Source organism: Oncorhynchus mykiss, chromosome 5 (assembly GCF_057628025.1).
Source record: "Oncorhynchus mykiss isolate SJ-2025 chromosome 5, ASM5762802v1, whole genome shotgun sequence".
Classification (NCBI taxonomy): Eukaryota; Metazoa; Chordata; class Actinopteri; order Salmoniformes; family Salmonidae; genus Oncorhynchus; species Oncorhynchus mykiss.
In genome coordinates, this window is record NC_143026.1 from 93,349,255 (window position 1) to 93,376,567 (window position 27,313).

The 27,313-nt window shown below is 45.3% G+C and overlaps 1 protein-coding gene and 1 long non-coding RNA gene across 18 annotated transcripts in view; one reads left to right on the plus strand and one right to left on the minus strand.

Moving 5' to 3' along the window:
* LOC110523050 (kinesin-like protein KIF1A) overlaps positions 1–25,732 on the plus strand; it is a 145,273-nt gene extending 119,541 nt beyond the window's left edge. For 10 of the 17 annotated variants that reach the window (XM_090236434.1, XM_090236436.1, XM_090236442.1 and 7 more), the window contains 12 exons: positions 807–833; positions 8,206–8,320; positions 11,287–11,420; positions 11,854–11,915; positions 12,182–12,327; positions 15,029–15,226; positions 18,161–18,232; positions 18,733–18,857; positions 20,804–20,956; positions 21,224–21,416; positions 24,530–24,648; positions 25,598–25,732. In XM_090236434.1, the coding sequence (XP_090092560.1) occupies positions 807–833; positions 8,206–8,320; positions 11,287–11,420; positions 11,854–11,915; positions 12,182–12,327; positions 15,029–15,226; positions 18,161–18,232; positions 18,733–18,857; positions 20,804–20,956; positions 21,224–21,416; positions 24,530–24,648; positions 25,598–25,631 (1,378 nt within the window). In that variant the 3' untranslated portion in view covers positions 25,632–25,732. The remainder of the gene's footprint in view (positions 1–806; positions 834–8,205; positions 8,321–11,286; positions 11,421–11,853; positions 11,916–12,181; positions 12,328–15,028; positions 15,227–18,160; positions 18,233–18,732; positions 18,858–20,803; positions 20,957–21,223; positions 21,417–24,529; positions 24,649–25,597) is intronic. The other 7 variants (XM_090236438.1, XM_090236440.1, XM_090236446.1 and 4 more) reach the window with 1 other exon arrangement.
* LOC149983633 (uncharacterized) overlaps positions 1–27,313 on the minus strand; it is a 452,711-nt gene that overhangs the window by 12,724 nt on the left and 412,674 nt on the right. The gene's annotated exons all lie outside the window — the stretch shown is intronic.

Genomic DNA, 27,313 nt, shown 5'->3' on the forward strand with positions numbered 1-27,313 from the left:
ATTTTGATGTCATTATGGGGTATTTTTATGTCATTATGGGTTACTGTGTGTAGATTGATGATTGGATTTTAGAATAAGGCTGTAACGTAACAAAATGTGGAATGGGTCAAGGGGGTCTGAATACTTACCGCCATGTCAAGACCACATCATCCACCCGCCAGCATGCGTCCCTAACTAACTCACTCAGCATAGTAAGTCACCATACCTCAGTAAAGCTGCGTAGCATCATGCTGTGGTAAACTGTAGCACTTCACTGTAATGTGTTACTGTTTACTCTCCATGAAACACACATGTTGTTTTTACAGAATAATGTAACTGTCGTGACGACCTCTATTGTGGTTTAACTGCTTTACTAGTAACCTTTCGCCTAACTCAAATACCATTCCTCAGACCTGGGTTTGCTTGCCATCACAAAGGACCAATGCAGGAACAGAAGCCCAAGACAGACTGTGGTCTGTCTCGTCCTAATGGCCATACCATCTCCATATACAGGTATCACCATGGTTCTGCATTCCTTGACCTCCGACCCAGGATGTTGATCTGGTTGGAGGGGAGAGTCCAGCACCAGGGCAGAGTGAGGAATGTGGTCCAACGCAGATCTGGGTTCAAACAGTTTTTGTTTCTGTCAAATACATTGAGCGTTTGCACTTGAAAGAAAACAGATGCCATTTGAAACCATATGTGGTCTAGTCTGGCCTCTGCTCAGGCCTGAGAGGTCATCAGTAAGGGACAGGACATGCTGATGCTGACATTTCTCTCCCTCCAGTCCACTCCACTAACACAATGTTGTTTTGTGTTTTTCGCAGACAGTTTCTTGATTCGGACATGCCTAGGTATATGATTTACATCAAATCCCTCTCATTCTACTATTCAGTTAGATAACATCTGATCTCTTTTTCATGATCTATTTTCATCTTTTCACTCTCACTCCATTTTAAACACCAAGTCATCCATTCATCCATCATTCTAATTCCCATGGTTTTCCCACTGTGGGTTTTGGCTCTCCTGCTCACTCCTCCTCCCCTTGCTTCCCCCCCCCCCCCCCCCCCCCCCCCCCCCCCCCGATATCTCTCTCCTCCTGGGGAGATGTGAGGGACTGTGATGTATCTTTGCACCCCTCCTCTCTCCTTCTCTTTCTCCTGGATGTGTGTTTGTTGCTGAGCTGTTGTGGGTCTAGAGGCTGGAGCTGAGGGCTGGAAACTGGGGCTGGCTGTGACTGCAGTGTCTGGGGCTGGCTGGGACTGCGGGGTCTGGGGCTGGCTGGGACTGCGGGGTCTGGGGTTACGGGTTGGCTGGGACTTCGGGGTCTGGGGACTGGGGTTGGCTGGGACTTCAGGGTCTGGGGACTGGGGTTGGCTGGGACTTCAGGGTCTGGGGACTGGGGTTGGCTGTGACTGTGCCGTCTGGGGACTGGGGCTGGCTGGAACTGATGGGTCTGGGGTTACGGGTTGGCTGGGACTTCGGGGTCTGGGGACTGGGGTTGGCTGTGACTGTGCCGTCTGGGGACTGGGGCTGGCTGGAACTGATGGGTCTGGGGTTACGGGTTGGCTGGGACTTCGGGGTCTGGGGACTGGGGTTGGCTGTGACTGTGCCGTCTGGGGACTGGGGCTGGCTGTGACTGTGCGGTCTTGGGACTGGGGTTGGCTGGGACTTCGGGGTCTGGGGACTGGGGCTGGCTGTGACTGTGCGGTCTTGGGACTGGGGCTGGCTGGGACTTCGGGGTCTGGGGATGCGACCGAAAGCTGATGGTGTACGGGGACTGTATGCATGACTTGCTTTGCTTCCTACAGTATGTGTTGTGGGGACAGTATTTCAGCTTCTGTCTCCTCTTTGGCCGGTGCTTCTGTCTCCTCTCTGGCCGGTGCTTCTGTCTCCTCTCTGGCCGGTGCTTCTGTCTCCTCTCTGGCCGGTGCTTCTGTCTCCTCTTTGGCCGGTGCTTCTGTCTCCTCTCTGGCCGGTGCTTCTGTCTCCTCTCTGGCCGGTGCTTCTGTCTCCTCTTTGGCCGGTGCTTCTGTCTCCTCTTTGGCCGGTGCTTCTGTACAGGGACGTTTTCAGTACAAGCTACAAGCCAGACATTTGACGAAGTGAAACAAACATGAATTGTTTGTCATTTTCCCCCATTTACTATGATCTCTGTTGATCCTTTTATTTCAGTGACAAACCTCTGCATTGCCACTAGTGGGCAGTAATAATCAAGTTCATACACTGACACAGAACAGGTTTCATTTTGCATCACACTGTAAGACCTAGAGCATTGATAAAAATGATAAAAATCCAAAACAACAACTTGTAGACATTATAAGGAAGCCAAACATAAACTTAAACTTTGGTATGAATTAATGCAATCAACTTCTTTTGAAAACACTCAAGGATTTAGAAAGAGATGTGCAAGAAGCTGATAGCATCTGGGGGGGGGGGGGGGGGGGGGGGGGGGGTTCAATTCTCCCCCATTAGGAAATGCGACCTAGAATGAGATTCAGGTCTTGGAGGCGAGCTTTGATGTGTGTGTCTCTCGTATGTCTGTTTCGAACGTGAGAAGCATGTGTACTTCCACTCTGCCAAAACAGTACACAGTTTGTTACTCACCCTTCAAGATAAGTTGAAACAGTCTAACCAGGTCTTGTGTCTGGAACTAGCCTGGACTAACTAGTAGTAGTAGCCAACAGGCCGGTGTGCGACCGTGGCAAAATTGGTTTGACTTTGGATAGCCCTTTGTATATGAATTTCTAAAATGCATAGTTGGTTTGAGGTTTTTAAGTCTTTGAAATTTGGAGCGATTGACATTTTGTAATATACTGAAGGTGTCTCTAAATAGCCCCATAGGGGGTAGCAAATGTCAAACCAAATTGATCATGGGCCTTACGATCGGTCTCGTGCAGCTGATCTCCAAATTGATCATGGGCCTTATGATCGGTCGCATGCAGCTGGTTGAACAGGATGTACAGGAGGGGATCTATTTGATATTTAAGCACACACCCCTGAGGGGCCCCCTGGTTGACGGTCACTGTGGCGGATGTGTTGTTGTCTACCCTCACCAGCTGGGGGGCGGCCCGTCAGGAGGTCCAGGATCCAGTAGCAGAGGAAGGTGTTCAGTCCCAGGGTCATTAGCTTAGTGATGAGCTTCGAGGGCACGATGGTGTTGAACGCTGAGCTGTAAATCAATGAACAGCATTCTCAGTTCCTTTTGTCCAGGTGGGAGAGGGCTGTCTGAAGTGCAATTGAGATTGCGTCATCTGTGGACCGGTTGGGGCAGTATGAAAATTGGAGTGGGTTCAGGGAGTCTGGAATGATTGCGTTGATGTGTGTCATGACCAGCCTTTCAAAGCACATCCTAATTACAGATGTAAGTGCTACAGGGGGATAGTCATTTAGGCAGGTTACCTTGGGAACAGGGACAATGGTGGTCCCCTTGAAATATGTTGGGATTACAGACGTGGACAAGGGGAGATTCAACATTTCTGTGACCTGGGCCTGCTCTGTGACCTGGGCCTGCTCTGTGACCTGGGCCTGCTCTGTGTCCTGGGCCTGCTCTGTGTCCTGGGCCTGCTCTGTGACCTGGGCCTGCTCTGTGACCTGGGCCTGCTCTGTGACCAGGGCCAGCTCTCCTCTCCTCCTCTAGGTCCATAGACACATTTCCACTGAAGCAGCTCCTCTCCTCTCCTCTCCTCTCCTCTCCTCTCCTCTCCTCTCCTCTCCTCTCCTCCTCTCATCCCACGGTATAATAGCTGTTCTCCTCTCGCTCTTTTGTCTTCTTCCCTCTGACAGACACACAGCTAGCTTTCCCACCAAGTCATCTCAGTACAAATGCCAACAGCCGGTCCTTCAACATCTGAACTCTATGAACGGGACGATTTATCTCCCTTTAATGGCCTACAGAAACATTTGGTTTCCTCTTACGTTTCTCTGCTTGGATGAGCGGTTTCAGATTGGCTGTGCTTGGTGGCCAGAAACAGAACTGCTTTCAAGTCCTGATTATTTGCTCAGGGGAAGTCCTCATTCATCAATGTATGGACTAAATTATGGAGGAGAAGGAGAGGGGGGCTGAAGTAGGGGGGGCGAAAGGAGAGGTGGGCTGAAGGAGAGGGGGGCTGAAGGAGAGGTGGGCTGAAGTAGGGGGGCTGAAGGAGAGGGGGGCTGAAGGAGAGGGGGGCTGAAGGAGAGGGGGGCTGAAGGAGAGGTGGGCTGAAGGAGAGGTGGGCTGAAGGAGAGGTGGGCTGAAGGAGAGGTGGGCTGAAGGAGAGGGGGGCTGAAGTGGGGGGGGGGGGCTGAAGGAGAGGGGCTGAAGTAGGGGGGGGCTGAAGTAGGGGGGGGGGCTGAAGGAGGGGCGGGCTGAAGGAGAGGGGGGGGGGTGATGTGGGGGGGCTGAAGGAGAGGGGGGCTGAAGTAGAAGGGGAGACAGTCGTAGGCAGACCTGGCTCTCAAGAGAAGACAGGCTATGTGCACACTGCCCACAAAATGAGGTGGAAACTGAACTGCACTTCCTAACCTCCTGCCAAATGTATGACCATATTAGAGACATATTTCCCTCAGATTACACAGATCCACAAAGAATTAGAAAAACAAACCCAATTTTGATCAACTCCCATATCTACTGGGTGAAATAGTGTGCCATCACAGCAGCGAGATGTGTGACCTGTTGCCACAAGAACAGGACAACCAGTGAATAACAAACAACACATATTTATGTTTATTTATTTTCTCTTTTGTACTGTTTGCACATAGTTACACCACATAATATGTATAGACATAATATGACATTTGAAATGTCTTTATTCTTTTGGAACTTCTGTGAGTGTAATGTTTACTGTTCATTTGTATGGTTTATCTCACTTTATTATCTACTTATCTTGCTTAGGCAATGTTAACATACGTTTCCCATGCAAATAAAGGCCTTATATTGAATTGAATTGAGAGGGGTGAAGGAGGACAGGAGAGAGTGGTGGATGAGAAGAAGAGGGGGGTGGAGAAGGACAGGGGGCTGGAGGAGAAGGAAAGGGTGTGGAGGAGAAGGAGAGGGGGTGGAGGAGAAGGAGAGAGGGGTGGAAGAGAAGGAGGGGGGTGGAGGAGAAGGAGAGGAGAGAGGGGTGGAGGAGAAGGAGAGGTGGTGAATGAGAAGAAGAGGGGGTGGAGAAGGACAGGGGGCTGGAGGAGAAGGAGAGGGGCTGGAGGAGAAGGAGAGGGGGTGGATGAGAAGGAGAGGATGAGAAGGAGAGGGGGTGGATGAGAAGAGAAGGAGAGAGGGGTCCTAAAATGCAAAATCAAATAGATAAATGATTATTGGTAAGACTTGTTTATACCGTTAAATGAAGTTGTTGACCGTCAAATAAGCTTGTTTACCAATCAGGAACAGATTCTGATGGAACGTCAGATATTAATTGAACACATTCATGAATGTTTTACGTGATTAATACACATTGATTACGCTATCACTCGTATTTCATATGTCACAGAAACATATGATGCTGGTAAAGTTGTCTCGCACAGCTGCCGCTGCTGCACAAGGCAGACACACATTTCCCCAAGCTCTGGGCCAATGCTGGTCAGAAACATACTTCCCCAAGCTCTGGGCCAATGCTGGTCAGAAACATACTTCCCCAAGCTCTGGGCCAATGCTGGTCAGAAACATACTTCCCCAAGCTCTGGGCCAATGCTGGTCAGAAACATACTTCCCCAAGCTCTGGGCCAATGCTGGTCAGAAACATACTTCCCCAAGCTCTGGGCCAATGCTGGTCAGAAACACTTCCCCAAGCTCTGGGCCAATGCTGGTCAGAAACATACTTCCCCAAGCTCTGGGCCAATGCTGGTCAGAAACACTTCCCCAAGCTCTGGGCCAATGCTGGTCAGAAACATACTTCCCCAAGCTCTGGGCCAATGCTGGTCAGAAACACTTCCCCAAGCTCTGGGCCAATGCTGGTCAGAAACACTTCCCCAAGCTCTGGGCCAATGCTGGTCAGAAACACTTCCCCAAGCTCTGGGCCAATGCTGGTCAGAAACACTTCCCCAAGCTCTGGGCCAATGCTGGTCAGAAACATACTTCCCCAAGCTCTGGGCCAATGCTGGTCAGAAACACTTCCCCAAGCTCTGGGCCAATGCTGGTCAGAAACATACTTCCCCAAGCTCTGGGCCAATGCTGGTCAGAAACACTTCCCCAAGCTCTGGGCCAATGCTGGTCAGAAACATACTTCCCCAAGCTCTGGGCCAATGCTGGTCAGAAACACACTTCCCCCAAGCTCTGGGACAGTGCTGGTCAGCAACAAAGCTAGCTAGATGTTGGATAGAAACAATGTTCTCCCCAAAAACATAGCAAAATTACAATCTGTTTCAGTAGCTATAGTTAGCTAGCTAACTCTCTAGCTAGATGTTATCTAAAATATTCCTAATTTATAAGACAGTTTTCGTATTTGGTTGATTGTCGGACCCACTAGCCATGCTTGTAACGTTAGCGTGGGGCAACAGGGCTAGGTAGCTTGCTAGCTTTGTGTAGTTTGTTATCTAGCTAGCTAGTTATTTTCATGAACTGAAGTTCGATTTCAATAGGAAAACAACAAGAGGCTACTTAGCTAATACTTAGCTAATACTTAGTGTCATGAATTGCTAAATCATTGCGAAACATTGAAAATTATTGCAGTTTCTGGTTATTGTTTTCAGACTGGTTGCATTGGTGCTAGCTAGCTATCAAGTCAAAGCTAGCAAGCTAGCTAGGTATCAAGTCAAAGCTAGCAAGCTAGCTAGCTATCCTAGAAATGCCTAAAAACATCCTATGTATGAGATATTTCTGAGTGACTTTGTCATACTGCAAATCAAAGTCAACATAGCAGGGAGATAGCCTACCTCTAGTTTAAAAACTTTCATCAATGTTGATGGCGCTTGGCAAATTCAGCTAATTCAGCTCACGCAACATTCGAAAATGTTATTTTGTTATTCGATGCATCAAATTACAAGCTTATTTGACATAAATATATTTGTTTTTGACACACAAAAGACCCAAACGGCATTCCATAGTTACAATTTGTATCTCTATCTACAGAATGAAAATAAAGTCAAACGTATTACATTGTATCTCTGTGGGTTCTATCTGTCCATTGTGAGACATTCTAGAACAGATAGGATACAGTTATTAACATGTACAGTACATTCTCCTGTTCAAATCATCAAGTAGTGAATGGGCAATGTAGCCTGGTCCCAGTTTGGCAAAAAAAAACTATTTGGGACCAGGCTAGGAAGAACACAACTGTCCTGTCGTTCTCGATCATAACAACGCTCACAACCACATCAAGACTCTCTTCCTGACTCACCTTTTGGTTCTCTTCCTGGTTCTCTTCCTGGTTCTTTTCTTCTATTCCTTCTCCAAGCGTCTCCTTGGGTATAGACCATAGGTATTTCTCCTCACCGCCTGTCCTGTCCACCACCTCCTCCTCTCCTCCCGTCTGTCTGTCGATCTCTCATTCCCTTTTCCTTCGTTCGTGCTGTTATTGTTTTATTGTTTTTCTTTTTTAAAAGGTCGACCCACAACTGACGGGGTTCCCTGTTGCATGCTATTTACTGACTTCATCCCCAAACTATGTGTCCTGTCTATTGAATGTGTGTATTTGAAAATCAATGTTGTTATTTTAATCTTGATAAACAAAACTTATCTTCTCTCAAGAGCATTTTAGATGCACATGTACTGTGGGTAACATTATCCCAGACAGACAGAATGTTATTCACATGATCATAGTGATAAACAATGTCCCTACATGCAATGCAAACTACACCTTGGTCTGCCGATAGCAATAGATTGTAGCTGTTCTTGAGAAAACGTTTACATTTTTACCTTCCTCCTAAAGTAGAAATAACCTTTATTTGACTAATAAAGTTGTAACACAACAATCAACAGGACTATTCAGAAAGCCACCCATCCTGCTTTGCTTTCAGTTTGCAGCATACTAGCATACTAACCACTAGAGTAGGTTTTCTAGTCTGTTAGTAGACAGACAGACAGACAGACAGACAGACCAGAGACCACTATGTTAGTAGTATTCATGACAGACAGACAGACAGACAGACAGACAGACAGACAGACAGACTAACCAGAGACCACTATGTTAGTAGTATTCATGACAGACAGACAGACCAGAGACCACTATGTTAGTTCAGACCAGGGTTGAGGCGCTCTCTGTTTAGTCGTTCTCTCTGTATGGTTAACTCTTCTCCTCCCTCCATCAGGACATTCTATCGCTTCGAGGCTGCCTGGGACAGTGCCATGCATAACTCCCTCCTCCTGAACCGGGTCACTCCTTATGGGGAGAAGATCTACATGACCTTGTCAGCCTACCTAGAGGTAACATATATATATATATATATATATATAGTTATATACAGTATATAGTGTTATATAAATGATCTTGTCAGCCTACATAGTTATGTAACTGTACGTGTCTAATGGTAATTGTAAAGCTAGTTTCACAGAAACAATCTGAGAAAATCTACTCATCTTAAATGGACAGGTTCGTAACTGGACAGGTTCATAACTGGACAGGTTCCTAACTGGACAGGTTCATAACTGGACAGGTTCGTAACTGGACAGGTTCATAACTGGACAGGTTCCTAGCTGGACAGGTTCATAACTGGACAGGTTCATAACTGGACAGGTTCATAACTGGACAGGTTCCTAGCTGGACAGGTTCATAACTGGACAGGTTCCTAGCTGGACAGGTTCCTAGCTGGACAGGTTCCTAACTGGACAGGTTCATAACTGGACAGGTTCATAACTGGACAGGTTCCTAACTGGACAGGTTCCTAACTGGACAGGTTCATAACTGGTTCCTACCTGCTCACCTCTCAGGAGTCTCTGCTACCTGACTGCTCACCTCTCAGGAGTCTCTGCTTACTGACTGTCTCTGCTTCCTGACTGTCTCTGCTTCCTGACTGTTTCTGCTTCCTGACTGCTCACCTCTCAGGAGTCTCTGCTACCTGACTGCTCACCTCTCAGGATTCTCTGCTTCCTGACTGTCTCTGCTTCCTGACTGTCTCTGCTTCCTGACTGTCTCTGCTTCCTGACTGCTCACCTCTCAGGATTCTCTGCTTCCTGACTGTCTCTGCTTCTTGACTGTCTCTGCTTCCTGACTGTCTCTGCTTCCTGACTGCTCACCTCTCAGGAGTCTCTGCTTCCTGACTGCTCACCTCTCAGGAGTCTCTGCTTCCTGACTGACTCTTCTTCCTGACTGCTCACCTCTCAGGGGTCTCTGCTTACTGACTGCTCACCTCTCAGGAGTCTCTGCTTCCTGACTGTCTCTGCTTCCTGACTGTCTCTGCCTCCTGACTGCTCACCTCTCAGGAGTCTCTGCTTCCTGACTGTCTGTGCTTACTGACTGCTCACCTCTCAGGAGTCTCTGCTTACTGACTGCTCACCTCTCAGGAGTCTCTGCTTCCTGACTGTCTCTGCTTCCTGACTGTCTCTGCTTACTGACTGCTCACCTCTCAGGATTCTCTGCTTCCTGACTGTCTCTGCTTCCTGACTGTCTCTGCTTACTGACTGCTCACCTCTCAGGATTCTCTGCTTACTGACTGTCTCTGCTTACTGACTGTCTCTGCTTACTGACTGCTCACCTCTCAGGAGTCTCTGCTTACTGACTGCTCACCTCTCAGGAGTCTCTGCTTCCTGACTGCTCACCTCTCAGGAGTCTCTGCTTCCTGACTGCTCACCTCTCAGGAGTCTCTGCTTCCTGACTGCTCACCTCTCAGGAGTCTCTGCTTCCTGACTGACTCTTCTTCCTGACTGCTCACCTCTCAGGGGTCTCTGCTTACTGACTGCTCACCTCTCAGGAGTCTCTGCTTCCTGACTGTCTCTGCTTCCTGACTGTCTCTGCCTCCTGACTGCTCACCTCTCAGGAGTCTCTGCTTCCTGACTGTCTGTGCTTCCTGACTGCTCACGTCTCAGGAGTCTCTGCTTCCTGACTGCTCACCTCTCAGGAGTCTCTGCTTACTGACTGTCTGTGCTTCCTGACTGTCTCTGCTTCCTGACTGCTCACCTCTCAGGAGTCTCTGCTTACTGACTGTCTCTGCTTCCTGACTGATCACCTCTCAGGAGTCTCTGCTTACTGACTGTCTCTTCTTCCTGACTGCTCACCTCTCAGGGGTCTCTGCTTACTGACTGCTCACCTCTCAGGGGTCTCTGCTTCCTGACTGTCTCTGCTTCCTGACTGCTCACCTCTCAGAGTCTCTGCTTACTGACTGCTCACCTCTCAGGAGTCTCTGCTTCCTGACTGCTCACCTCTCAGGAGTCTCTGCTTCCTGACTGCTCACCTCTCAGGAGTCTCTGCTTACTGACTGTCTCTGCTTCCTGACTGTCTCTGCTTACTGACTGCTCACCTCTCAGGAGTCTCTGCTTACTGACTGTCTCTGCTTCCTGACTGCTCATCTCTCAGGGGTCTCTGCTTACTGACTGCTCACCTCTCAGGAGTCTCTGCTTACTGACTGTCTCTGCTTCCTGACTGTCTCTGCTTACTGACTGCTCACCTCTCAGGAGTCTCCGCTTACTGACTGTCTCTGCTTCCTGACTGCTCACCTCTCAGGAGTCTCTGCTTACTGACTGTCTCTGCTTCCTGACTGCTCATCTCTCAGGGGTCTCTGCTTACTGACTGCTCACCTCTCAGGAGTCTCTGCTTACTGAATGCTCACCTCTCAGCAGTCTCTGCTTCCTGACTGTCTCTGCTTCCTGACTGCTCACCTCTCAGGGGTCTCTGCTTACTGACTGCTCACCTCTCAGGAGTAATTTTAGGAACACTTAATGTATGAGAAATGATCCCTGCGCTTAGGCCTAACACTGGAACATGCATGAGAGCACCCAAGTCATAGACTGTTCTCTCTGCTTCCGCACGGCAAGCGGTACCGGACTCCTGAACATCTAATCAAATGGCTACCCAGAACTATTTTCATTAACCCCCGCCCACCCCCTCTTTTACACTGCTGCTAGCTCTCTGTTGTTATCATCAATGCATAACTCTACCTACATGTACATATTACCTCAACTAACCAGTGCCCCTGCGCATTGGCTCTATACCGGTACCCCCTCCCACCATGCTCTTTAATTACATGTTACTTTTATTTCTTATTCTTATCCATGTTTTTTTTTTAACTGCATTGTTAGTTAGGGGCTCGTAAGTAAGCTTATTCAGTGCATGTGACTAACACAATTTGATTTGATTTGATCTTACAGTACTGTATCCAAAATTACCCCTACTGTATCTGATGTTAGGACCTAAAGAGGCGGAGAGAGAATTTTTTTTATCCTTTTCCTTTCTGTAGATGGAGAACTGCACTCAGCCCACAGTCATAACCAAAGATTTCTGCATGGTGTTCTACTCTCGAGACGTTAAACTCCCGACCTCCCGCTCCATCCGAAACCTGTTTGGCACCGGAAGCCTGAGGACAACAGAGGGGTGACTCAATCATCTCTTATCCTGAAAGATTATTATTAAATCAACCACCATGAAATAAACCATAAAATCAAGTCTGTTACTGTTTATCTCACCACAGTCCTTTGCCTTGGTTGCATTCCTGAAAGATGATTGTTAAATCAATGGAAACAATGGACATGAAATGAACCCAGAGTTGAACCCAGAGTTGAACCCAGGGTTGAACCCAGGGTTGAACCCAGAGTTGAACCCAGGGTTGAACCCAGAGTTGAACCCAGGGTTGAACCCAGGGTTGAACCCAGAGTTGAACCCAGGGTTGAACCCAGAGTTGAACCCAGGGTTGAACCCAGGGTTGAACCCAGGGTTGAACCCAGAGTTGAACCCAGGGTTGAACCCAGGGTTGAACCCAGAGTTGAACCCAGGGTTTTGTTTGTCTGTTGTTTCTTTATCTGTCCAGTAACCGAGTGACAGGTGTGTACGAGGTCAGCTTGTGTCACCTGGCGGATCATGGGAGCCCAGGTGAGACACTTTCTCTGTTGAGCTTTCCCCTTTTGTCTGTGTTTCCACAACTCTTTCTGTAATTCGTCTTCCTGCCTCTTTCTCAAAATGCATTGGAGGAGAAGGTCTGAATTGGAAGGACCTTTTTCTCCAAAACAATTTAAAAGGAGATGAGACGCAAAGAATCCAAACAAAATTGAGACAAAGAAGGATAAAGCTTATTTCTGCTTTGTTTGTCTGACCCCTGACCTCTGACCTCTAGCCATTGACTTTTTTCAACCCCCCAGGAATGCAGAGGAGACGTCGGCGGGTGCTGGACACCTCGGTGGCGTACGTCCGAGGGGAGGAGAACCTGGCTGGGTGGAGGCCACGCAGTGACAGCCTCATCCTGGACCACCAGTGGGAACTGGAGAAACTCAGCCTCCTGCAGGAGGTATGTGGTACTACACCCTATAACCTACACCCTATACTCTACACCCTATACTCTACACCTACACCCTATACTCTACACCCTATACTCTACACCCTATACTCTACATCCTATACTCTACACCCTATACTCTACACCCTATACTCTACACCCTATACGCTACTACCCTACTACACCTATACCCTACTACACCCTACTACACCCTACTACACCTATACACTACTACAACTACAACCTACTACACCTATACGCTATTATACCCTACTACACCATATTACACCTATAGCCTACTACAACTACAACCTACTACACCTATACCCTACTACACCCTACTACAACTATAGCCTACTACAACCTACTATACATACACCCTACTACACCTATACCCTACTACACCTATACCCTACTAGACCTATAGCCTACTACACCTATACCCTACTACACCTATACCCTACTACACCTATACCCTACTACACCTATACCCTACTACACCTATACCCTACTACACCTATAGCCTACTACACCTATACCCTACTACACCTATAGCCTACTACAACTACAACCTACTACACCTATACCCTACTACACCCTACTACAACCTACTATACATATACCCTACTACAACCTACTATACATATACCCTACTACACCCTACTACACCTATAGCCTACTACAACCTACTATACATATACCCTACTACAACCTACTATACATATACCCTACTACACCCTACTATACATATACCCTACTACACCCTACTACACCTATAGCCTACTACAACCTACTATACATATACCCTACTACACCCTACTATACATATACCCTACTACAACCTACTATACATATACCCTACTACAACCTACTATACATATACCCTACTACAACCTACTATACATATACCCTACTACACCCTACTATACATATACCCTACTACAACCTACTATACATATACCCTACTACACCCTACTATACATATACCCTACTACAACCTACTATACATATACCCTACTACAACCTACTATACATATACCCTACTACAACCTACTATACATATACCCTACTACACCTACACCCTACTACAACTACAACCTACTACACCTATACCCTACTACACCTATAGCCTACTACACCTATACCCTACTACACCTATACCCTACTACACCTATAGCCTACTACACCTATAGCCTACTACACCTATAGCCTACTACACCTATACCCTACTACACCTATACCCTACTACACCTATAGCCTACTACACCTATACCCTACTACACCTATACCCTACTACACCTATACCCTACTACACCTATACCCTACTACACCTATACCCTACTACACCTATAGCCTACTACACCCTACTACAACTACAACCTACTACACCTATAGCCTACTACACCCTACTACAACTACAACCTACTACACCTATAGCCTACTACAACTACAACCTACTACACCTATAGCCTACTACACCCTACTACAACTACACCCTACTACACCTATAGCCTACTACAACTACAACCTACTACACCTATAGCCTACTACAACTACAACCTACTACACCTATAGCCTACTACACCCTACTACAACTACAACCTACTACACCTATAGCCTACTACAACTACACCCTACTACAACTACACCCTACTACACCCTACTACACCCTACTACAACTACACCCTACTACACCTATACCCTACTACAACCTACTACACCTATACCCTACTACAACTACAACACCTATACACTACTACACCATATTACACCTATGCCCTACTACACCCTACTACACCTATACACTACTACACCCTACTACACACTACTACACCCTACTACAACTACAACACCTATACACTACTACACCATATTACACCTATGCCCTACTACACCCTACTACACCTATACACTACTACACCCTACTACACGCTACTACACCCTACTACAACTACAACACCTATACACTACTACACCATATTACACCTATGCCCTACTACACCCTACTACACCCTACTACACCTATACACTACTACACCTATACCCTACACCTAGAGACATCACGACTGATAAGACTAGACTGGGTGGAACTACATCTAGGGCCAGATTTCTGGCCATAGATCAAACCTAGTCCTAGACTTAAAAGCCCTAGTCCTAGACTTAAAAGCCCTAGTCCTAGACTTAAAAGCCCTAGTCCTAGACTTAAAAGCCCTAGTCCTAGACTTAAAAGCCCTAGTCCTAGACTTAAAAGCCCTAGTCCTAGACTTAAAAGCATGTTCAGTGGAGAAGCTGGGTCTGGTAAACTGCTCCCCCCCCCCCCCCCCCCCAGAGTGTAGACGACAGACTTTCGTTTAATAAACGGGTGAATGGTTGAAGGCTACTTCTGAACCGTGTAGTGTACTGTATGTGTACATCCATGTACTGTATGTGTACATTCATGTACTGTACTGTTGTGGTGTGTTCATCCGGTTTAATGTGTTCTAGGTGAAAAGGGTTAGTTAGTTACTTAGTTACTTAATTAGTTATGGTGTTTCTGTTCCGTTCATCAAGACACTACTTGCTCCTGAGGGTTAGCTGTAGTTAGATAGTTAGTTACTTAGTTACTTAGTTAGTTATGGTGTTTCTGTTCCGTTCATCAAGACACTACCTGCTCCTGAGGGTTAGCTGTAGTTAGATAGTTAGTTACTTACTTATGGTTATCTGTTTCATTCAGGTGGAGAAGACGAGACACTACCTGCTCCTGAGGGAGAAGCTAGAGTCCACCCTGCTGCTGGGTCAGGAAGAGTTGCTATCCTGTGTGTCTGTGGAGCAGAGTGAGTCCCCTCAGCCTTCCGAGGGCCACGTCCAGGACCTCAGTCTCAGCCCCACAGCTGACGCCCCCAACGAGAGGCAGAGGGAGCTAGTCGCTAAGGTCAGTGTCTCTTCTTTAAAAAAAACGTAACCTTGTTAATTTAAAATATTCCCGTTCTTGCTTACGAGCCGGGAGAAGATGTTTTGACTTACATTGCCTGTATCTATAATCACATTTGTGTCGTGCCATACAGTTGAGCAGACACGTTTTTGGGGGATTTCCACACATGGGGATTTTTATAAACATTTTATAAACACATTTCATGCACTTCTACATTATTTACATGATAAAAGAAATTAGCAGAATATTTGTCAATACCACATAAGTGGCCAAATGCAGGTTACAGTCTTATTCTAAAGTTAATTACATTGTTTTTCCCCCCTCATCAATCTACACGCAATACCCCATAATGACATCACAATACCCCATAATGACATCACAATACCCCATAATGACATCACAATACCCCATAATGACATCACAATACCCCATAATGACATCACAATACCCCATAATGACATCACAATACCCCATAATGACATCACAATACCCCATAATGACATCACAATACCCCATAATGACAAAGCAAAACAAGTTTTTTTGAATTTTTTTCAGATGTATTACAAATTAAAAACCAAAATAGAGTATTTACATAAGTATTCAGACCCTTTGCTATGAGACTCAAAATTGAACTCAGGTGCATCCTGTTTCCATTGATCATCCTTGATATGTTTCTACAACTTGATTGGTTGTCCTCCTGTGGTAAATTCAACTGATTGGACATGATTTGGACAGTTTAATCTTAATCTCTTCATTCAAAGACTCAATCATGGACACGCTTATTGACAGAGTTGCAAAGTAAAAAGCCATATCTCAGACTGGCCAATAAAAAGATGGGCAAAAGAACACAGACACTGGACAGAGGAACTCTGCCTATAAGGCCAGCAACCCGGAGTCTCCTCTTCACTGTTGACGTTGAGACTGGTGTTTTGCGGGTACTATTTAATGAAGCTACCAGTTGAGGACTTGTGAGGCGTCTGCTTCTCAAACTAGACACTAATGTACTTGTCCTCTTGCTCAGTTGTGCACCGGGGCCTCCCACTCCTCTTTCTATTCTGGTTAGAGCCAGTTTGCGCTGTTCTGTGAAGGGAGTAGTACACAGCGTTGTACGAGATCTTCAGTTTCTTGGCAATTTCTCACATGGAATAGCCTTCATTTCCCAGAACAAGAATAGACTGATGAGTTTCAGAAGAAAGTCCTTTGTTTCTGGCCATTTTGAGCCTGTATTCGAACCCACAAATGCTGATGCTCCAGATACTCAACTAGTCTAAAGAAGGCCTGTTTTATTGCTTCTTTAATCTGAACAACAGTTTTCAGCTGTGCTAACATAATTGAAAAATAGTTTTCTAATGATCAATTAGCCTTTTAAAATGATAAACTTGTATTAGCTAACACAACGTGCCATTGGAACACAGGAGTGATGGATGCTGATAATGGGCCTCTGTACGCCTATATATATATATATATATATATATATACACACATACATACACACAGTACCAGTCAAGTTTGGACACACCTGCTCATTCAAGTTGTTTTTTAAAATTTGGACTATTTTCTATATTGTAGAATAATAGTGACAACATCAAAACTATGAAATAACACATATGGAATCATGTAGTAACCAACATTTTTTTAATTAAATCAAAATATATTTGAGATGTGAGATTCTTCAAAGTAGCCACCTTTTGCCTTGATGACAACTTTGCACACACTTGGCATTCTCTCAACCAGCTTCACCTAGAATACTTTTCCAACAGTCTTCAAGGAGTTCCCACATATGCTGAGCACTTTTTGGCTGCTTTTCCTTCACTCTGCGGTCCAACTTATCCCAAACCATCTCAATTGGGTTGAGGTTGGGTGATTGTGGAGGCCAGGTCATCTGATGCAGCACTCCATCACTCTCCTTCTTGGTCAAATAGCCCTTAGACAGACTGGTGGTCTGTTGGATCATATACAGACCTGTCGAAAGTTACCAGGAGTGTGCAAAGCTGTCATCAAGGCAAAGGGTGGCTAAAAATGCAGAAAAAACCCTTGAATGAGTAAGTGTGTCCAAAGTTTGGACTGGTATTGTATATGTACAGTACAGGCTACAGAGTAAACAGTGATACTGACTCAGCCTGTGATGAAGATGAAGCATGGGTGATGTGTTTTGTGACAATAGCTGAAGACCAGTTACTTTGAAAAACAGCGCTGTTCGCTCAGAATCACTCAGAAGTTGTTGTGGGGGGGATAAAATGGCTAGCTTCCACAGTCAGATTAGGCTTCTCTTTTCAGCAGTAGGCTTTCCAAACCCAAACCCCCTCCAGACCTACGATTTTCCTGGGATTTTATTTTGACATTTGTAAAAAGGCAAACTGACATAACCAACCATAGAAATGTAATCCATAGATGGCTGTTCCCATTCAGGTCAGGACTGGTTGTTCCCATTCAAGTCAGGACTGGCAGCCATTGCTAGTGTACCCATGAGTTTAACAGTCAAAGTACCAGGGTTAGAAGTTCCAAATTCCTTCTCTGGATTATATCTATGGCCACAATGGAACAAGCTGTTCTGTATTTGGTGTGTGTGCTGCCCAGATTGTGTCCTTCCCAATTGTAAAACCTACTTCGATGCTATTTATCCTTTTGTACCTAAATTATGCTTTCTTGTGTGGTATTTTGAATTATTGTATTTATGTCTGTTCAGACAGCAGTAATTCAATTTTGGGGGTAAATACATTGTTTTTTATATATACACATTTTTGGGCAAAATTATTTCAATTTATCAGCTGCAGCACCCCTACTTCCTGTGGCTATGCTTGAGTGTCCCTTTTAAATAATGTCAGTGTCTCACTTAAGCCTTCTCCTTAGGTAACCATTCTGAGGTTGTTGTTTGTTTTGTGAAGCCCATTGCTCTGAGACTTAGAGCTTTTATTTGTCTCCATCACTCACCAGTGTCTACGGCTGCTCGCCCACTCCTTCAACAGAGAGTACAGCCACGTGTGTGTCAGCGCCAGTGAAAGCAAGGTAGACGTCCTTCCTGTGTCACTTTACGATGATGGGTTTTCATGTCTGTATCCGGTTTGATGTTACTTAGATGTGAGGAAACTACGAGTGGCGATGTGACGTGTTCGTTTGTCTCGGTGAACTTTTTCCAGACAGTGTTTTGACATGCTGTGTGTTTGTGTTTACGTGTGTGTGTGTGTGTGTGTGTGTGTGTGTGTGTGTGTGTGTGTGTGTGTGTGTGTGTGTGTGTGTGTGCATTTTGACATGCTGTGTGTTTGTGTTTACGTGTGTGTGTGTGTGTGTGTGTGTGTGTGCATTTTGACATGCTGTGTGTTTGTGTTTACGTGTGTGTGTGTGTGTGTATTTTGACATGCTGTGTGTGTGTGTTTACGTGTGTGTGTGTGTGTGTGTGTGTGCATTTTGACATGCTGTGTGTTTGTGTTTACGTGTGTGTGTGTGTGTGTGTGTGTGTGCATTTTGACATGCTGTGTGTGTATGTGTGTGTGTGTGTGTGTTTCCAGCTGTCTGAAATGTCAGTGACTCTGCTGAGGGAGTCGACCTCTGCCACGGCCCTCAACACCCTCACCCCCTCCTCGACGTGCCCGTCATTGGTGGAGGGATGCTACCCCAAGACTGAAACACCCAGGTCAGTAATATCACACTTCTGCTACCATTACACACGACACTAACAGACTCAGACACTAACAGACTCAGACACTAACAGACTCAGACACTAACAGACTCAGACACTAACAGACTCAGACACTAACAGACTCAGGGCTGCCGCGGTAAGACTAATTTCTTGTGGATAGTTTCACGTCACAGAGATGATTGCGAGGATGAACGAGGAACTTTGTTCCCGGTGTCAGATTTTCCAATCATTTGGTCAGATCCTGATGTTTTTTTACAGGTGGGGAGGGAACATTCGGCTCATGATTTTGCTGAGAGTTTCTGTTTCGTGAGGGGTAGAGACTTGGAAAGTCTGGTTAATATCTCATCTCCAACATCTTCCCAGAACATAATCCAGCATCTGACACAATTATTAGATTTTAGTTCTGGGTTTCTGAGATTATGGCATGAGCCCGTCCTCCCCATTTAATCCGGCCATCACCGACACCTACTGGTACCTGCTATGTATTTCACTCACTGTTGGAAGTGTACATGGTTAATAGACACTACTCCTAACCTGCTGAGTTAGTTCTCCTAACCTGTCGAGTTAGTTCTCCTAACCTGCCGAGTTAGTTCTCCTAACCTGCCGAGTTAGTTCTCCTAACCTGCCGAGTTAGTTCTCCTAACCTGCCGAGTTAGTTCTCCTAACCTGCCGAGTTAGTTCTCCTAACCTGCCGAGTTAGTTCTCCTAACCTGCCGAGTTAGTTCTCCTAACCTGCCGAGTTAGTTCTCCTAACCTGCTGCGTTAGTTCTCCTAACCTGCTACTGAAAAGTGACTTCTGCAAGTCAAAACCGGCAGACCTGCCCTGAGAACAGTTTTGGTTTGCACTAATGCGATGCTCTGCCATTTTGAGGCCATCTCCATTTTAAAGTAGTGCATTTTCTTATTATTTTGTGTTTGAATAAAGTGTAAAGCTAATATTGGTGATTTCTTGACACCTGCAGTGCTGGAGTCCTGAACCAAATCCTATGTGCCATTAATGTATTATGGCCACTAGATGGAGGTGAAATACCTTAAAGACAATTACAAACTACTGCGCCTAGTTTAAAGAAGGCAATGCTCTGATCATTGGCTGATTACTCCCAACCCCATATGAATCCCCACCCAGTTGACCACTTAAAACGGGTGGAATCGCTCAATGCTAATATCCATGCTAAAACGGGTGGAATCGCTCAATGCTAATATCCATGCTAAAACGGGTGGAATCGCTCAATGCTAACATCCATGCTAAAACGGGTGGAATCGCTCAATGCTAACATCCATGCTAAAACGGGTGGAATCGCTCAATGCTAATATCCATGCTAAAACGGGTGGAATCGCTCAATGCTAATATCCAAGCTAAAACGGGTGGAATCGCTCAATGCTAATATCCATGCTAAAACGGGGGGAAATCGCTCAATGCCAATATCTATGTTAAAACAGGTGGAATCGCTCAATGCTAAAATCCATGCTAAAACGGGTGTCAGCGCCGTGTGAATAGGTGGCAGGGAAGTCAGGCGCAGGAGAGTCAAAATGGAGTCTTTTAATAAATGTCCACGGAACATGCTCCATAACACTAAAAAGTACAGACATGAACAAACCATGGGTACAAGGACCCATCGCACAACAAATAAACAACACTGACAATAAAACAATCTCTGACAAAGACATGAGGGTAAACAGAGGGTTAAATACACAACAGGTAATGAATGGGATTGAAAACAGGTGTGTGGGAAGACAAGACAAAACCAATGGAAAATGAAAAATGGATCAATGATGGCTAGAAGACCGGTGACGTCGAACGCCAAGCACTGCCCGAACAAGGAGAGGCAACGACTTCGGCAGAAGTCTTGACAACGGGTTAAATCTAAGATGGGTTCTCTAACTATCTCTATGGTCTATCCCCACATGGAAAACTTTTCTTCTTCCGTCTCTCCAACCAGAGCCACCAAGCTTCGCTCCTGCTGTGCCAGCCCCAACCCTGACTGCTCGCAGCGGGATGGCGAGGTGAAGAAGTCCCCTGGTGGGGTTGCCGCCCCGGAGGTTAAACCCAGGACGCGCCGTTTTGTACCAGACATCCAAGAGATCCGGGTCAGGTGAGGGGGCTTCAGAGATTGATTGATTTATGGCTTAGAAGACTTAGTGGAATTTACCTCATCAAAGTGCTTTTCACACTACTGAGACAAAATGTGTCAAGCTCTACTGAACTGGCCTTGTTACCAATCCACCATATAGTTGCTGCTCGCATCTTGAACACAACAATGTTTAAAATAAAATATCAGAGCCAGCAAAGGCTAGTTCGGGTCGACGTGGTAGTGTGAAAAGTTGAACAAGTGTAGTAACAGTCTTGATCTTTCCACCAGCCCCATCGTGTCAAAGAAGGGCTACCTGCATTTCCTGGAGCCTCATACCAACGGCTGGGTGAGGCGCTATGTGGTGGTGAGACGTCCGTACGTCTATATCTACAATACAGAGAGAGACAGCGTGGAGAGAGCCATCCTCAACCTCTCCTCTGCCCATGTCAAGTACAGCGAGGACCAGCAGGCCATGCTCAAGGTTGGTACCTTTTTACCTGTCGATACACCTTTAGCTGGCACCTTTACACCCCTTTACCTGGCACCTTTACACATCTTTACACCCCGTTACCTGATACCTTTAGCTGACACCTTCACACACCTTTACTTGACACCTTTACACATCTTAATCCGGCACCTTTACACACCTTGACCTGACACCTTTACACATCTTAATCCGGTACCTTTACACACCATTACCTGACACTGTTACACACCATTACCTGACACCTTTTACAACACAATGTTTGAGGAGCGCCCTCCATCAACTGCTGTTTCCAGATCTCACCATACGTTTTTGATGTGATTCAAGTATGGACTTAACTGGCCAATCCAGAACAGTTCAACATCTCTTCTTGAACCTCTGTGTTGCCTTATGGGTGTTTGGCGTTGTTTTCCTGCTGGAAGACACAATGAAGACTTAGTTTTTGGACACTGGTTTAAACATTGGACTCCAAAACACCTGATAATCTGCAGATTTTGTGAAGACTTGCGCATTTCGAAAGGCCCTCAGTACCAGAGGCAGCAAGGCCATGTTTGAGTGTAGGTAGTGCGTTCTTTTCATTGAATGCTTCATTTGGTTGTCTGTAAACATAGCACTGATCTGTATTGCCAAAACTCTCTAATTTTGTTTCATTAGTCCACAAAACATTTTCCCACAGGATTTAGGCTCTGGTCCTGGGGGACCTTGAACGTGTGCAAGACATCATGAAATCAGTCAATTATTAAGGTGTTTTGGAATCCAATGTTCAACCCAGTGTCCAGACACTGTGTGTTTGTTGAAGTTTGTGGATTTTCCAGCAGGACAACAAACCTAAACACACATAAAAGCAGCCCCCTGGTAAAAGAAGAAAGGCCGGACTGTTCTGGATAGGCCAACGAAGAGTTGAGATATGAATCACATCCGTAATCTATGGCAAGAGCTGAAAACAGCAGTTGGTTGAGAGCACCCCTTAAACATTGAATAATTGGTGCAATTTGCTGCTGAAAAGTGAGGCAAATTGCCAGTAGAAAGGTGCAGGAAGCTCATTGATGGTACAAGAAACGCTTACCTTGTCACGCCCTGACCATAGAGAGTCCTTGGTTCTCTATGGTGTAGCAGGTGACTAGGGGGTGTTCTAGTTCAATATTTCTATGTTGGTGTTTTGTTTGGTTCCCAATTAGAGGCAGCTGGTAATAGTTGCCTCTGATTGGGGATCCTATTTAGGTAGCCATTTTTCCCACCTGTGTTTGTGGGATATTGTTTGTGTTGGTGCTTGTTGCACCACGTAGTCGCGTGTGTAGCTTGTTTATTGTTTTGGTTGAAGAAGTTGCACTTTAAATAAATATGTGGAACTCAATAAACGCTGTACCTTGGTCCGTATCTTACAACAACCGTGACATACCTGCAGTTATCTTGGCCAAAGGCTGTGCAACCAAAGTACTAGCTCCAGTCATTTTAAATTAAAATGGTCAAATTAAATTTACAAAAATAAAATTGGTTCTGTAATGTTGAAAATACAATAAAATCTGTGGAGTACAATTATTATTATTTTTTTACAATTTGAACTTATTTTAAAAGAAACAAGGGTGCCAATATATAACTAAACTCAGCAAAAAAATAAACGTTCCTTTTTCAGGACCCTGTCTTTCAAAGATAATTAGTAAAAATCCAAAACTTCACAGATCTTCATTGTAAGAGGGTTAAACACTGTTTCTCATGTTTGTTTAATGAACATGCACCTGTGGAACGGTCGTTAAGACACTAACAGCTTACAGACGCAATTAAGGTCAGTTATGAAAACTTAGGACACTAAAGAGACCTTTCTACTGACTCTGAAAACACCAAAAGAAGAAGGGTCCCTGCACATCTGCGTGGACGTGCCTTAGGCATGCTGCAAGGAGGCTTGAGGACAGCTGATCGTCCTCGCAGTGGCAGACCACGTGTAACAACACCTGCACAGGATCGGTACATCCGAACATCACACCTGCAGGACAGGTACAGGATGGCAACAACAACTGCCCGAGTTACACCAGGAACGCACAATCCCTCCATCAGTGCTCAGACTGACCACAATAGGCTGAGAGAGGCTGGACTGAGGGCTTGTAGGCCTGTTGTAAGGCAGGTCCTCACCAGACATCACCGGCAACAACATCGCCTCTGGGCACAAACCCACCGTCGCTGGACCAGACAGAACTTGCAAAAAGTGCTCTTCGGTTTTGTCTCACCAGGGGTGATGGTTGGATTCACATTTATCATTGAATTAATTTATTGTGGAAGAAATGAGCATTATACCGAGGCCTGTATTCTGGAGCGGGAACGATTTGGAGGTGGAGGGTCCGTCATGACCTGGGGCGGTGTGTCACAGCATCATCGGTCACAGCATCATCGGACTGAGCTTCTTGTCATTGCAGGCAATCTCAACACTGTGTGTTACAGGGAAGAAATCCTCCTTCATGTCGTACTTTTCCTGCAGGCTCATCCTGACATGACCCACCAGCCATACTGCTTGTTCTCTGCGTGATTTCCAGCAAGACAAGAATGTCAGTGTTCTGCCGTGGCCAGCGAAGGGCCCAGATCTCAATCCTATTGAGCATGTCTGGACCTGTTGGATCAGAGGGTGAGGGCCATTCCCCCCAGAAATGTCAGAGAACTTGCAGGTGCCTTGGTGAAAGAGTGGGGTACCATCTCACAGCAAGAACTGGCAAATCTGGTGCAGTCCATGAGGAGGAGATGCACTGCTGTACTTAATGCAGCTGGTGGCCACACCAGATACTGACTGTTACTTTTGATTTTGACCACTCCTTTGTCAAGGGACACATTATTCCATTTCTGTTAGTCACATGTCTGTGGAACTTGTTCCGTTTATGTCTCAGTTGTTGAATCTTATGCTCATACAAATATTTACACATGTTAAGTTTGCTGAAAACGCAGTTGACAGTGAGAGGACATTTCTTTTTTTTTTTTGCTTGAGTTTATATGTACTGCATTTGAAGAGACTCATAGAGGATGTCATGTTTTCCCTCCTCTCTCTTCCTACCTACCCTCAATAGTAAGCTGCTCTGGGCAGCTAGCTGGTTTTAACATTACTCTACCTCTCCGTGTTTCCCCAACAGACTCCAAACACGTTTGCTGTGTGTACAGAGCACCGCGGTATACTGCTCCAAGCCAGCAACGACAAGGAGATGCACGACTGGCTCTATGCTTTTAACCCACTGCTGGCTGGATCTATCAGGTAACATGGATAATACACTTAGGTTTTTCTTGGTTTTTCACCTAATAAATAATTTAAAAATAATGAATTGAATTTGTATTTCACATTTCTACCAACTAAGGTACTCCAAGTGCTTTACAGGGAAACTCACCTCATCCACCACCTTCACTCTTACTAACATTGGTTTTGCTCATAGCGACTATTTTGAACGTTTTAATTACAATGATAGTGATCGAAGTGATCATATGTGTTCAACTTACTGACTGTAAGTTGCTCTGGAAAAAAGTGTAATAACTCAAATGTAATTGTAAAACTTTATATCCCAGTTGAATTATAACTTTAAAGGAGTTTTCTTTCAAATACGTGTTTCAATGTATTACATTGTGGGTTTGTCTTTGCACCTTCTTTGTGTTTACTCCCTTTGTTTCGGGACCTCTGAGGGTTGCTATGTTGGGACCTCCCTGGCTTCGGAGAGCATATTTCTTGCGATCAGGGTGTTGGCCATATCCCTACATGATACATCTTAACAAGAGTATTTGAAAGAGAACTTGCGTAATCCCAGTTCTCTGATAATCTGAGTGAGACGTATCACCGCATTCCCCATGCTTGCAAGAGCTTGAGGAAGAGAAGCATGCTTGAGAATAACCATGAGGGTGGGAGGCTGGCTCCTTTTAATGGAAGTGAGGGTCTCACCTCATTCGCCACTCTACCTGTCTGTCTCAAACAAACGTTTTTTGATTGGTACTTCCAAGAGTAGGCGGTTCTTAGCGAACCCCCTCCCCCCATCATGTGATCTATCCCTCTCATATTATCAGAGAACCGGGGTTACGCAAGTAACCTTACAGTAAATAAAGGTATGTTATTATGCAGTATGTTTTGATGCCGTAACTATGAAGAAAACCCAAATGGTTGGTCATTTTGAATCAATATACAATATATTCTATCTTTACCTTTTTTTTGTCTCCACCAGATCAAAGCTCTCCAGAAGGAGAGGAAGGATGTGAAACAAACAATCGAACAACAACACGTCTTATAAAGAAGATAGAAAACATTAGAACGCAAAGAGACTAACCTGTATATAAATCCCTGATTACTCCTATGCTTATCCCACCGCCCCGCCTCCCATCCTACACCAGTAACCTGCTCTTCTTCCTTCTGCACACGCTCACTTTATCACAAGCTGACCACCTGTGTATCTGAGGCCTCCATCATCGTTGTGTGTCTGTCGGGCCTGTACTGCTGTCTGTGTAGGCTTTATCATCTGGTTAACCCCTCTCCAAGGTTTGTGACCCAAATGGCACCCTATTCCCTATATAGTGCACTAGTTTTGACCAAAATGGCACCCTATTCCCTATATAGTGCACTAGTTTTGACCGAAATGGCACCCTATTCCCTATATAGTGTTCTACGTTTGACCAGGACCCATAGGGCTGGTCATAGCTACTGTATGAATAACCCATAGGGCTCTGGTCAAAACTAGTGCACTATATAGGGAATAGGGTGCCATTTGGGTCAAAACTAGTGCACTCTATAGGGAATAGGGTACCATATGGGTCAAAACTAGTGCATTATATAGGGAATAGGGTACCATATGGGTCAAAACTAGTGCACTCTATAGGGAATAGGGTACCATATGGGTCAAAACTAGTGCACTATATAGGGAATAGGGTACCATATGGGTCAAAACTAATGCACTATATAGGGAATAGGGTACCATATGGGTCAACACTAGTGCACTCTATAGGGAATAGGGTACCATATGGGTCAAAACTAATGCACTATATAGGGAATAGGGTACCATATGGGTCAAAACTAGTGCACTATATAGGGTACCATATGGGTCAAAACTAGTGCATTATATAGGGAATAGGGTACCATTTGGGTCAAAACTAATGCACTATATAGGGAATAGGGTGCCATTTGGGTCGAAACTAGTGCACTATATAGGGTACCATATGGGTCAAAACTAGTGCACTATATAGGGAATAGGGTGCCATTTGGGTCAAAACTAGTGCACTATATAGGGAATAGGGTGCCATTTGGGTCAAAACTAGTGCACTATATAGGGAATAGGGTGCCATTTGGGATGCTTCCTGAACCTCGTCCTTCCCTTTCGGAGCTGGTGGAACAGAGTAATGGGTAGTTATTTACCAGTTCCTTATTTTATCGACTTACATTGTGATGTACTCTGTATGGTAGTCAGCAGCAACACGTCGAGCTCATTAAACGACACACATTTATTTCCTTCGGGAAAAATAAAATAAAATAAAATCAGGAGTGTTGACAGTAAATGGTCCTGTCTGAAACGACGCTGTTTACGTCACTACATTACTGCACCTCAGCTTACCTTAAGGGGGACGAGAAACAGAGATGGAAGTATTACCATGGAAATAAGACTACTGTTGACTCCAGATATGTGGTCTTGGTTATATTGCTGCTCTTATTGTTACTGATACAATGTTAAAAAAAAACAACAACAGGTTCGTATTCACAGTAAACACATTTTCACCAAATTAGGGTTTTGGCAGTTCTGCTCAAATATAATCCTGAAAAAAATTACAATTGACAGTTAAGTTTAATGTAACTCTTCTGTTCACTTTTCTCTTTCTTTCCATATCATCTCAGCTCTGTTGGGCAGGACAGAGTAACTCCTTCTGTCCCTATTCTCTTTCCATACCAGCTAGGC